The sequence below is a fragment of the Neoarius graeffei genome, chromosome 13 (assembly GCF_027579695.1).
Source record: "Neoarius graeffei isolate fNeoGra1 chromosome 13, fNeoGra1.pri, whole genome shotgun sequence".
NCBI lineage: Eukaryota > Metazoa > Chordata > Actinopteri > Siluriformes > Ariidae > Neoarius > Neoarius graeffei.
Window position 1 is genome coordinate 14,154,812 of NC_083581.1, and position 13,792 is coordinate 14,168,603.

The 13,792-nt window shown below is 42.3% G+C and overlaps 1 protein-coding gene across 1 annotated transcript in view; it reads left to right on the plus strand.

Annotated features, from left to right (window-relative positions):
• The window catches only part of hecw2a (HECT, C2 and WW domain containing E3 ubiquitin protein ligase 2a), a 69,877-nt gene that overhangs the window by 41,431 nt on the left and 14,654 nt on the right, over positions 1-13,792 (plus strand). The window contains exons 17-21 of the mRNA XM_060937283.1: positions 7,434-7,530; positions 7,741-7,824; positions 7,925-8,013; positions 8,457-8,577; positions 10,239-10,352. Of these exons, the coding sequence (XP_060793266.1) occupies positions 7,434-7,530; positions 7,741-7,824; positions 7,925-8,013; positions 8,457-8,577; positions 10,239-10,352 (505 nt within the window). The remainder of the gene's footprint in view (positions 1-7,433; positions 7,531-7,740; positions 7,825-7,924; positions 8,014-8,456; positions 8,578-10,238; positions 10,353-13,792) is intronic.

Consider the following 13,792-nt stretch of genomic DNA (forward strand, 5'->3'; position numbering starts at 1 on the left):
GACTGGGGGCGGTTTTGTCCCAGGAGGTGGAGGGGGAGGATCGCCCCATGCTGTATATCAGCAGGAGGCTGTCAGTGCGTGAGGGGCGCTACAGCACAATCAAAAAGGAGTGTCTGGCCATCAAGTGGGCGGTCCCCGCCCTCCGCTACTACCTGCTGGGATGCCCTTTCACCCTCTGTTCGGATCACGCGCCCCTCCAGTGGCTCCACCGCATGAAGGATGCCAACGCGCGGATCACCCGTTGGTATCTGGCACTCCAGCCCGTTAACCTCAAGGTGATCCACAGGCCGGGGGCACAGATGGTCGTGGCGGACTTCCTCTCTCGTCAAGGGGGGGGGAGTCGGCTGCAGGCCGGACGGCTGCCCGGCCTGAGTCGGGCGGTGGGGGTATGTGGCAGCGGGGCGTGGTCAAGCATCGGGCTGTGACCAGAGGGCGGAGTCAGGGAAGGTACATGGCAGAATCACTACACCTGATGTCAATTAACCTGTGTTTGTGTGTCTTCCCAGCAACCACGCCCTATATAAGGAGAGAGAGAGCAGAGGAAGAGGGCTCTCTCCCCAGTCAGACGACTGATGTGTGTGTGCGTGTGTCTGAGTGTCTGGGAGAGTGAAACACTGAAAACTGCTGAAATAAAGAGTTTTTGGAAACTCAGTTCTGGCCTGCCATACTTCTGTGCTCCACCCACCTGCGCAAAGTTTTACAGAATGTTAATGGAGAAGTACAGGGAAGGCCAGAGAAAGCTATGTTGTCTGTTTGTAGACCTGGAGAAGGCATATGATAGAGTGCCGAGAGATGAGTTATGGTATTGTATGAGAAAGTGTGGATTGGATGAGAAGTATATCAGAGTGGTGCAAGACATGTATGAGAACAGTGAAACAGCAGTGAGGTGTGCAGTTGGAATGACTGAATGGTTCAAGGTGAAGGTGGGACTTCATTAAGGATCTGCTTTGAGTCCTTTCTTGTTTGCCATAGTGATGGATAGCTTGACGGACGAAGTGAGGCAAGAGTCACCATGAAACATGATGTTTGCGGATGATATTGTGGTATGTGGTGAAAGTAGAAAGGACATTGAGCTGGGTTTGGAGAGATGGAGGTATGCATTGGAACAAAGAGGAATGAAGGTGAGCAGTAGCAAAACAGAATACATGTGCATCAATGAGAATGGGGATGAGAATGTAGTGATGATGCAAGGAGTAGACGTAAAGAAAGTTGGTGAATTAAAGTACCTGGGGTCAACTGTGCAGGAAAATGGGGGCTGCGATAGTGAGGTGAGAAAGAAAGTGCAGGCAGGGTGGAGCAGTTGGAGAAGGATTTCAGGAGTCATTTGTGATAAAGTCCCAGCAAAAGTGAAAGATAAGATGTATTAGACAGTAGTGAAACCAGCTATGGTGTAGGGATTGGAGACCGTACCCTTAACAAAGAGACAGGAGGCAAAGTTGGAGGTGGCGGAGTTGAGGATGTTAAGGTTTGAGATGGGAGTGACAAGGTTGGACAGGATAAGGAACGAGCACATCAGAGGGACAGCACATGTGGAGAGCTTGGGAATTGAGCTAAGAGAGATGAGACTGAGATGGTATGGGCACATCCTGAGAAGAGATGCAGAGCATGTTGGAAGGAGAATGTTGAGGATGGAGCTGCCAGGCACACGAAAACGAGGAAGGCCAAAGAGGAGATACATGGATGTGGTGAGAGAGGACATGAAAGTGGCAGGTGTGGTAGAGAAGGATGCGGAAGACAGGGAGCAATGGAGATGAAAGATCCGCTGTGGTGACCCCTAATTAGGAGCAGCCAAAAGAAGAAGAAGCACCATTTGATTTACACGGGTACAAATTATCTTTTGTTCATTGTGACACAAACAATAATTATGATGAAAAAACAGAAATCTGGAGTCTGCATAGGTATTCACCCCTTTTTGTATGAAACCCCTTAATAAGAGCTGGTTCAACGTCACTTCACAAGTCAGATAATTAGTTGATCAAGATCCACCTGTGTGCAATCAAAGTGTCACATGATCTGTCACATGATGTCTGTATAAATCAACCTGTTCTGGAAGGACTCTGACTCTGCAACACTACTAAGCAAGCAACATGAAAACCAAGGAGCACACCAAACAGGTCAGAGAAAAAGTTGTGGAGAAGTATGGATCAGGGTTGGGTTATAAAAAATATCCCAAACTTTGAATATCCCATGGAGCACCATTAAATCCATTATAGCAAAATGGAAAGAATATGGCACCACTACAAACCTGACAAGAGAAGGCTGCTCACCAAAACTCACAGACCAGGCAGGGAGGACATTAATCAGAAATGCAACAAAGACACCGAAGATAACACTGAAGGAGCTGCAAAGATCCACAGTGGAGATGGGAGTGCCTGTCCATAGGACCACTTTAAGCCATACACTCCACAGAGTGGGGCTTTATAGAAGAGTAGCCAGAAAAACAGCCATTGCTTAAAGAAAAAAAATAAGAAAATACATTTGGAGTTTGCCCAACAGCATGCGACAGACTCCCCAAACACATGGAAGAAGATTCTTTGGTCAGATGAGACTAAAACTGAACTTTTTGGCCATCATGGGAAATGCCATGTGTGGTGCAAACCTAACACTTCCCATCACCCTGAGAATACCATTCTTACAGTGAAGCATGGTGGTGGCAACATCATGCTGTGGGGATGGTTTTCATCTGGAGGGACAGGAAAGCTGGTCAGGACTGAAGGAAGTATGGTTGCACTAAACACAGGGCAATTCTGGAGGAAAACCTGTTTGAGTCAGCCAGAGGTTTGAGACTGGGATGAACATTCACATTCTGGAAGGACAAGGACCCTAAACATACTGCTAAAGCTACAGTGGAGTGGTTTAAAGGGAAACATTTAAATGTCTTGGAATGGCCTAATCAAAGCCCAAACCTCAATCCAATTAAGAATCTGTGGCATAACTTGAAGATTGCTGTACACCAATGCAACCCATCTAACTTGAAAGAGTTGGAGGAGTTTTGCCTTGAGGAATGGGCCCAGATAGCAAAAATCAGTTGAATCAACATTGAAATAGCGTTTGGCAGAAAACATTGAAATAATGTTGAAATGATATTGAAAGTGTCCCCTTGAATTTGGGTTGAATCAACGTTGAATTTTCAACCCTATCAGCAATGAATCAATCACTATTGATTCAATGCTGATAGGGTTGAAAATTCAACGTTGATTCAACCCAAATTCAAGGGGACACTTTCAATATCATTTCAACATTATTTCAATGTTTTCTGCCAAACGCTATTTCAATGTTGATTCAACTGATTTTTGCTATCTGGGAATTGCTCAAGGGCACCTCAGCCCAAGGCCACCCCACGTCAACCTAACTGCACATCTTTGGACTGTGGAGGAAACCCACACAGACACGGGGAGAACGTGCAAACTCCACACAGAAAGGCCCTCGCCGGTCGCTGGGTTCGAACCTGGAACCTTCTTGCTGTGAGGCGACCGTGCTAACCACTGCATCACCGTGAGAAATTGGGTTGATGTTGATGTTTCACCGTACACAATGATGGAAAGGCCTGTCTGTGGACATGAACCAGATATGATATGAACCAGAAAGGATTATACAGTCTTTACCTGGAAAATAAAATATTGCCTAAATACAGTACTAGCAGTTAAACTTACTGTACAATTCAAATAATTGCCTGACTAACAAAATATTTGAATATTTGCTCCAGTTTCCCCCACAGTCCAAAGACATGCAGGTTAGGTTAACTGGTGATTCTAAATTGACCATAGGTGTGAATGTGAGTGTGAATGGTTGTCTGTGTCTATGTGTCAGTCCTGTGATGACCTGGTGACTTGTCCAGGGTGTAGATACCCCGCCTTTCGCCCATAGTCAGCTGGGATAGGCTCCAGCTTGCCTGCAACCCTGTAGAAGGATAAAGTGGCTAGAGATAATGAGATGAGAATACATAACATGTCATAATAAGTCTGTATAGTAATCCTCAGTCACTGTTTTATCCTACTCAGTATGGTGGTGAATCTGGAGCCTATGCCAGGAACACTGGGCATGAGGTGGGATGGGGTTCTTGTCCATCAGAGTACCATGTGTACAAGCACATGTTCACTTAACCACTATTTTTAACCACACTACCACAAAGAGGAGAACTGGCCAGTGTTGTTGAAACAAATTTCTTCAGTCGCAAGCACGGACAGTCTATGGTCGCAAGTCTCGTCGTCAACGGAGCTCGAGCTCTTCTGAAAGTTCTTCTGAGAGACGGTTATTTGGACCATTCCAAATAGCGGCCGGTACGGTAGAATTTTCTGTTCGTTTTTTCCTTACATGTTGCACACACACAAGATTTGCACATAACCATAAATAATAATCTATTCTTCATAGTTCCTTGTGCTCTATTAAAATTCTAAATTAAATAAATGAAATTCAATGAAATGTAGGAAACCCCCCCCCCCCCCCCCCCCCCAAAATGGTCTCACCCAGAGTGCACCCCAGGCTCCTGTCCAGTGGTGCAGTGTATGATGACAACAAAATCAACATGTATTCAACACTGATCAAATGTTTCCTTCAACCATTACATTGATTCGAACACATTTTTTCAACTTTATTTTATCAGTGGTTGATTAATGGTTGATCCACCATCAGTGTTCAACTATAACTGTAAATCAACCATCTTGACCAAATATCAACATTGAAATAACATCATTTGCTATCTGGGGGCAAACATCCCAGTGGCTATATGTGCTAAGCTAATAGAGACATACCCAGACTTGCAGCTGTAATTGCAGCAAAAGGTGGCTTTTACAAAATATTGACTTTGGGGGGTGAATACCTATGCGCACTCCAGATTTCTGTTTTTTCATCTTAATTATTGTTTGTGTCACAATAAAAGAAAAAAAACAATTTGCACCTTTAAAGTGGTAGGAATGTTGTGTAAATCAAATCGTGCTAACCCTCCAAAAATCCATTTTAATTCCAGTTTGTAATGCGATAAAACAGGACAAACACCAAGGGGGATGAATACTTTTGCAAGACACTGTAGCTAGGGTTACAGTGGGGGGCTGGTCCTCTGGTAACCAGAAGAATTTGACTCCTTACTCACATCTGTATTGCAGTGTGCCTCACCAGATGGCGGTCTTCTTCTTCCAGCTGTTCCCATTAGGGGTCGCCACAACGAATCTGTTCTGCATATTTGATTTGGCAAAGGTTTTTACACTGGATGCTCTTCCTGACGCAACCCTCCCCAATCTATCCGGGCTTGGGACCAGCACTAAGTATGCACTGGTTTGTACAACCCTAGTGATTGGGTATTTTTACCTAACCTGCACATCTTTGAACTGTGGGAGAAACTAAAGCACCTGGAGGAAACCCACACAGACACAAGGAGAACATTCAAACTGCACACAGGAAAGCCCCTGTCGGCTGTGAAGTTCAAATCCGGAATCTTCTTGCTGTTGATAACCACTGCACCACCGTGCCACCCAGATGGCAGTAGGTACCATTTTTATGATGGTCTTTGGTATGACCCAACCTAAGAGAAAACTGATTTAAGTTATCAGACATGTACCATTAATGTTACAATGGTACTTCAGATAATGTCAGTGAAGGTTCTCAGTCATCCAGGTGATCGTAAACCATAGGTGCTAAAGAAGGCAGCTGGACTTGCTTGAAATTCTTGATGTTTCACCTCTCATCCAGAAGGCTTGTATGTCTGTGAAGGTTCTCAGTCATCCAGGTCATAGTAAATTGTAGGTGCTAAAAAAGGCAACTGGATTTGCTTGAAATTCTTGAAGACGTTTCAACTCTCATCCGAAAGGCTTCTTCAGTTCTGTCTGATTAGTGGGGAGTTCCATGTATTTATCCTCCTATATCTGTGAAGGTTCTCAGTCATCCAGGTCATAGTAAACTGTAGGTGCTAAAAAATTGAGGATAAATATCTGGAACTCCCCACTAGTCAGACAGAGCTGAAGAAGCCTTTTGGATGAGAGGTGAAATGTCTTCAATAATTTCAAGCAAGTCCAGTTGCCTTTTTTAGCACCTACAATCCAAAGGGCTTCTTCAGTTCTGTCTGACTCGTGGGGAGTTTCAGGTATTTATCCTCTAGTGGACCAAAAGCAAACCTAAGGAGAATCGTTGAAGTCATTGACACTCTCAGGCCCTGTCCACACGGCAACGGATTCAGGTGAATCTGATAAAATTGTTTATCATTTCGGCCTGGCATCCACACGGCACCGGCGTTTTGGGTGCCCCACAATGATATTTTTTGAGAACGGGTTCCAGAGTGGAAAAATCTGGCAACGGCGCCGTTGCGAAGTCATCTGGATGAGTAGAACGGCTTTGTTTACAATGACGTCACAACCACATGACTAGAACAAGCAGCACTCTCGCTGTTTTGTATGAACCACTGCATTGCATTCACTTTTGTATACAGCTTTTCTTTTAAATAAACAAGTAACTGAACCATTTCTTGAATTTCTTTTTTTATTGGATAAGGCTGCTTTGCGACAATGTTTATTGTTAAAAGCGCTATACAAATAAACTTGATTTGATTTGACTTTTCAAAATGTTCACACACAATATAAAAAGTTATCTAAATTATATAAAAATGCTTTTCAAAATGTTCACACACAATAAGAAAATTAAGTTATATAAAACTATGCACACTAATAAAACTAATTTGTACACACAGAAGGCACGAGTTCCTCGCGTAGTCACAGCCATCTTCTTCTTGTTGTGTGTTTGTTCCTGTGAGTGCTTCACACCAGGTAGAAGAAGGGGTTTATGCGCATGTGTCCTACTTCTTCTATTGTTCTGGTGTCTCCGATGGGACCGTCTTACAGCGCCCCTAGAGGTGTGGCATGTGTATTGCATCGTTTTCAGCAAGCGTTGCATTGCCATATTTACCTGATATTTTACTGATCCGTTGCCATGTGGACACGATATATTTTTTTAATAAAATCTCGCTGCCATTGTCGTGTGGATGTAGCCTCAGTCATCCTATAGTTGTTAGGGTCACTGGAGCCTGGGTGTGAACAGTGTTAGCAGCCTAGACGGTTGTTAGGGTGATCTGTGGGTCGTCGCTCTCTCTGCCATCATGTGAGTCTTTGAAGTCAAGTGAGTCTTGATGTGGATAGGTATTCAGTTTTCTGGGAAGTGTGCCAAGGACTGCATTGTTGGTGGCTGATAAGTAGTGTCTCACTTCAGTGATGGTCGTTCCAGGTTGACGAAGATGGCTTCTTTTACTCTTCTTTCAAGCCACCGGCTTCTCTGGCTACTTCAGATATCATACTGTACATGGGTATTTTTAGGAATGGCAAATGTACATTGACACTGAGATATTATTAATCCCTGACCAATGTGTACTGAGTACTGTGTGATAGATGTTAAATAAGTGCTTTAACACTTCTTTTACTGACTTAAACAAACATGCATCTGTTTTTCTCCAGCTTACAATGAAAAAATTGTGGCATTCCTACGGCAACCAAACATCTTAGAGATTTTACAGGAGAGGCAACCGGAGCTTGTGAGAAACCATTCCCTCAGGTCTGCTTCTCTGTCAAACACACTTCATTTCAACAGTGACAGTGTAAAAGTCAAGCTAATAACAAAGAACGATTTCACTCTTCTACAATAACATGATGAATAAATGAGTTATGTTTACACTGCTCAGTATTTTCTGTGGGGAAAAGTATCTGTAAAAGGAACTGATTAAAGAGAAGAGTGCAGATTAACCAAAAAGGTGTGTGTTTGCAGAGAGAAAGTCCAGTTTATTCGTAATGAAGGTGCATCTGGATTGGCTCGACTCTCTAGTGATGCAGACCTAGTGATGCTGCTGAGGTGTGTGTGTGTATGTGTGTGTGTGTGTGTGTGTGTGTGTTACACCATAGTGTGTATGGCAGACTTGTTTGTATGTTACATGGCCCATCTTTCCTTGCAGTCTGTTTGAAGAGGAAGTGATGTCGTATGTGCCGCCCCATGCCTTACTACACCCCAGTTACTGTCATGCCTCTCCACAAAGCTCCCCTGGTGAGAGGTCACATGACCTGCTCTCACTCCATACGGCTCCTTTCCTTTCCCTCAATATCTTTCACAATTTTCTGTGGTATCAGTGTCAGAAGTTGATGTTGCATATCATTCTTTTACTTGAAAAATATATACGATTTTCTAGGTCTTGTTTTGTAGTTTCTTTAAATATGAATAAAATTTAAAAAATAACATTCTCTTTCTTTTTTATTCATATTTAACATTTGGAGTTTAATATACATATACTGTCATGTATTTTTATAAAGCATGTTGGCCTACATTTTTAAAGCGCTTCAGAAATTAATGTATTTTTTAATTACATACAGTACATTTAATTATACAATGTATTGACAAAAACATTAAATTGTAGAATTTTATTTTAAAAATATATTTCCATTCTCTCACTTCTGTATCTTTGCTTCTTAATCTCCCACACTCAAATGAAGGAACTCCTCGTGCAAATGCTCGCGCCCCTGCACCTTACAAACGTGACTTTGAGGCTAAACTAAGAAACTTCTACCGCAAACTGGAGACAAAGGGTTACGGGCAGGGCCCAGGAAAAGTGAAGTAAGTTTGGATTTTCTCAGTGTAAAAATTTGGATACACCTTCTAATTCAATGTTTTTTCTTTATTTTTATTAATTAAAAGTCACTTCATGACTTAAAGTAATGATGGATGTCGTTTCTCTTTAATTAGTTGAGCGGTTCTTGACATAATATGGATTACTACAATTGTGGAATAGGGCTATTTACTGTATTTTTATTATTTAATATTTACTGTTTGATCTCAAACGCATTAAGAAGGCAAGAAACTCATCCACTGATTAACTTTTGACAAGGCACACCTGTTAATTGAAAAGCATTCCAGGTGACTACCTCGTGAAACTGGTTAAGATAATTCCAGTAGTGTGCAAAGTGTCATCAAGGTAAATGTTGGACACTTTGAAGAATCTAAAATATTAAACATATTTTGTTTTTGTTTTTTTAAACACATTTTTCTTTACCACATAATTCCATATATGTTCCATATGCTATTTCATACTTTTGATGTCTTCAGTATTGTTCTATAATGTAGAAAATAGTCAAAATACACAAAATCTTGTGAATGAGTAGAGTAGGGGTGTACAAACTTTTACAGAGAATACAGTATCTGTATTCTTTGTCTGTTCTATGTACCATCATTGATATGTTAATTAGTTGTGTTTTTCACCTGTGGCCTGTGATTCTTTTTCTGCCATTCGAGTTACATTCCATGTCCAGTATTTATTTTTTTATTTATTTATTTAGCCTTTATTTTTCCAGGAAGGTCCCATTGAGATACAATATCTCTTCTGCCATGGAGTCCTGGCCAAGATAGGCGGCAAAAAGTTCCAGTAAATACAAAGACCATAACAGAAGACGCACACTACAATAAAACATTCAGTTTAAAAGAAAACAAAGAATAAAGAAAAGACATAGAGGAGGGTACAGATAAGATGTGTTAAGGAACCAGAGAAGCTAGGTTAGAAACAATGACATTGTTCTGTAATAGTTGTTTTTAAAAGGTTTTTAAATACATTCAGAGAGGGCAATAACTCAAAATTTAGTATGTTCTGAAGTTCATTCCAGGCATATGGTGCAAATGAGCTAAAGGCAGTTTTGCCCAACGCTGTTCGTGTTGTTGGGATGTTCAAGATTATTTTATTTGATGACCTTGTGCTATAAGCACTGGTTTGACGTGACAACAGATTACCGATATAGGGTGGTAATTTAACAATCAATGCTTTTAACTATAAAAATCAGAACATGACCTTTCCTTCTGAGCAACAGTGATGTCCATTGAACCATTTCATACAGTTTACAGTGACGTGTTCTTGCTTTTGCATCTGTCACAAAAGTAAAGCAGCATGATACACTGCATCCAACTTTTTCAAAAAAGAAGTATAACATAAGAATATTACCTGCACTAAGTATTAGAAATATGGAACCAGCAGAACCATAAAGACTCAAGTGTGATAGCACTTAAGACCCTAATCTGTTTTTTAAGGCGCTGAATAATGTAACAACAAGCTGAAGTTGTACTGTGCATGTAACATTTGTACAGGATGATTGGAAAGTCCTGAGTATTAAGTAGTTTAGTGGATTCAGAAAATTAAGTGCAGAAAAGTTGCACTGAATGGGTCCTAAGAATTTAAATATTAGACACTAGACATTAATAATATCCTGCTGCCTTTATTGCCCCATTCCCAGACTGATCATCCGCAGAGATCATCTACTGGAAGATGCCTTTAACCAGATAATGTGCTACTCACGGAAGGACCTGCAGAGAAGCAAACTGTACGTCAGCTTTGTTGGGGAGGAGGGGTGAGTAAACCACAGTATTACATTTCTATGGTTTTGTTTTTCCTGCAGATTCATGTTTGGTTTTTTAACTTATGACTCATCTCAGATTTTCTGCAGAGCTCCACATTTTCTGAAAAGTTAGCACAAATCGGGCTGGTTAGTTTATTTTTACAGTAATGTGTAATGTATCAGTGATACCTTCAGTGATGTATTTGAGCTGACAAAAGTTCAGACATTCAAATTGACTCGTGTAGGAAACTAGTAAATGACTTGATGTCTTTTTAAATGACAATGACTTTGACTAGGAAAAGCTTATGTGGGGGTCTGGTTATTATTATTATTATTATTATTATTAAGAAAAAGAAGATGAAGAAACGCACTCAGTAAAGTTCATACCTCCACCAAGCCACATATTATCAACTTCAAAATCAAATCACTTGAACTGAGAATAATACTAAATCCAAATCTGTTCACTACTTTTTGACTTACGGTGGGAACAGACAAAAAAAAAGTCTTGGATTCACATACTGTACATATCTGGAATTGCATCAAAATCTAAGCAGTTGTTCCTTAGCTCAAGGCTCACCTTTCCACCAAATTTCATCAAAATCCGTTCACTACTTCTTTAGTTACATTGGGAACAGACAAACAAACAGAAGCGAAAACATAACCTCCTCCAACAAAGTTGGTGGAAGTAAGAATAATAGAGATGATAAATTCACAGTACACCTCAGTATCAGGGTTTTTGCTACATCATACCTGTGTACAGGTCTGTGATATCCCGAGAGGCTGCGTCATTGAGGGGCGCTATGTCACACGCAGATGGCTCCAACTTCTGGCAGCTATAACTCCATCTGGTGGTGGAGTTGGAAACTTCACCCTCAGCACCCAACGCGACAACACACCTGTGGCCAATGAGGGCCTAATGAGTAAGAGGGCTTTGTGAGAGCTCAAAACTCCCAGTGTGAATGTGGAGGGGAGAGGAGAGAGGTTCATGGACTCCCGTTGCTGAGTGGAACCTGCTGGGCGGAGTATTTGTTGAAAAGCTTATCTGGAATTCTTACCTGAAGGATTTTGCACTGAAGGACTTATCTGTGTTATGAATGCCTGCTACTGGGCGGCCACCGGGCTAAAGACTACAGGGATTGTTGACTGGACTCAAAGTAAGGCAGAAGATTTTGTTTGTTCTGAGAACGGGATATTGGACTGAAGGAAACCTGCCTGTAATTTTGTTGTTCTAGAGCCAGAGACATTGTTTGAGTTTGACTTTTGGGAATCCATCTTCGTTTGAACATTGGACTTTGAGTTACCTTTTCTGTTTAATTTCCTGGCATAACATTAAAAGCCTTGATTTATTTTAACCTTTGTGTCCTTGCATTGATTGAAGGGTCCCGCCGAGAGCCAGCCAGCCTCTCGTGATATCACATATGGTGGAGAATGTGGGCATTTCAATCATCAAGAATAGTGCATATACGAGGAGGACACTGAACATTTGATTGCTCAACTTTCCCAGCTAACCATAGGCCCTCTGCATAACAAGATGGAGGAAATTTTGAACGCCCTTATTGCAGACCAGCAAGCCCAAATGCAGGTGAGCACGGCCCTCCTGGAGGAACAAGTGAAAGCCAACCAACTGAAGGCAGAGGAGTTGCAGCTACAGAAGAAGATGGCTGTTTGGAGCGTTGGCCCAATAAAGGCAAGTGATTTTATCACCAAAATGGGGGTTACAGATGATGTTGAGGCATGCTTGCACACCTTTGAAGCCACGGCCACGAGGGAAGGATGGCCCAAGGCACAGTGGGTTGGACTGTTAGCCCCATTTTTAACGGGAGAATCGTTGAACGCTGTCCGAGACCTACCCCCTGACAAGACTACGAACTATGATGCTCTGAAGACTGAGATCTTCAGCAGACATGGGCTCACCAAGTTCGGTATGGCTCAACCCTTCCACAGCTGGACCTTCCAAGCAGACCAGGCTCCCCGTGCGCAGATGCACGAACTTTTTCCAGAATCATGAGGAGATGGCTGGAACCTAAGAAAACCACAGCGGCTGCAGTAGTGGAGGCCATTGTCGTGGATCACTACATTCGAGCCCTGCCATATGAGGCAAAGCGCTTCATCAGCCAACAAGCCCTAACCACAGCTGAACTGATGGTTGAAGCTGTGGAAAAGCACCAGGCCACAACAGAAATGCTCTGTGCCTCCAGGAAGGACCCCAGGACTGCACCCCCACTGCTGACAGGGGGAGGCCACCCCAAAAAATCCAAGGGGTCCAGCCCAGCCACAGCAGGACCAGCTATGTTCCAGGGGGAGCCAGAAGCCAGCCGGGTCCGGTTAGGATTCCCCGTGATGGTGACATCCGATAATGCTTCTGGTGTGGGGGCAGGGGACACATGTCTTGGCAGTGTGGGAAACCAGTGGACGAGCCTAGGCCCACTGCAGGATCCTCCAGCTCACCATCCGCCCAGCTGTTTGCATCACTCGTCGGGGCTGCAGACGGGCCCCCAGATCGACACCCCCCACCTGCCCAGTGACTGTGAATTGCCGTGATGTCTCTTCGTCCATCTTCGTTTGAACATTGGACTTTGAGTTACCTTTTCTGTTTAATTTCCTGGCATAACATTAAAAGCCTTGATTTATTTTAACCTTTGTGTCCTTGCACTGATTGAAGGGTCCTGCCGAGAGCCGGCCAGCCTCTCGTGATATCACAGGTCTTTTTAAAAGCAGAGCATTAAATTCCACTTATACCACAGCACTGTTGAATTCTTCACTCTGATTGGTTAGAGGGTTTTGATTAATTTACTACAACAACAACTCTGACAATACTACTGTCCGCAAATCACAGGTTTATCTTCATTTAGTTGTTCAAATACATTACTATTTCTATAGTAACTTCATTTACAGTATCAGTGTATCAAGGACAAAGCCTCATCATGAACAAACTTAGAAAAAAGTTATCTTTAAACAAATAAAACAGATTGTCGCTGATGTGCTGAAGTTTTCTGTGAGGAGACCATTTTTATCTCCAAGCAATGCTGTAAACATTATCACCAAACAATGCTGCAATTAAGTTTTCTAACCCAGGAAAGTCTTCAGAACAGAAGAGTTTGTGGTGTCTGTAACACGACAAGCTCCTTTTTTTTTTTTTTGGTCTTATTAACATCAAGTGACACTGATTATGGAATGACTATTGAAAAATGAAGTGATCTCAGGAATTTGCAAGTTCCCCAGATGTTCCACAACCATAAATGTTTAAAAACATATAATCTGTACAAATGTTTTAATCTTTGGCAAATTGCTGCAGTATAGGAGGAATAAAACATTGGAGGACAAACTGTTATTGGAAAATAATCCACACTGGGGTGGTAACAGTAACTGATTCCATGGGTGGCAGACCAGATGTATGCCAGTGGAGGTGGGCTGTAGGGGATTTTGTTGGTCACTCCCTGTACCCTGGGCAT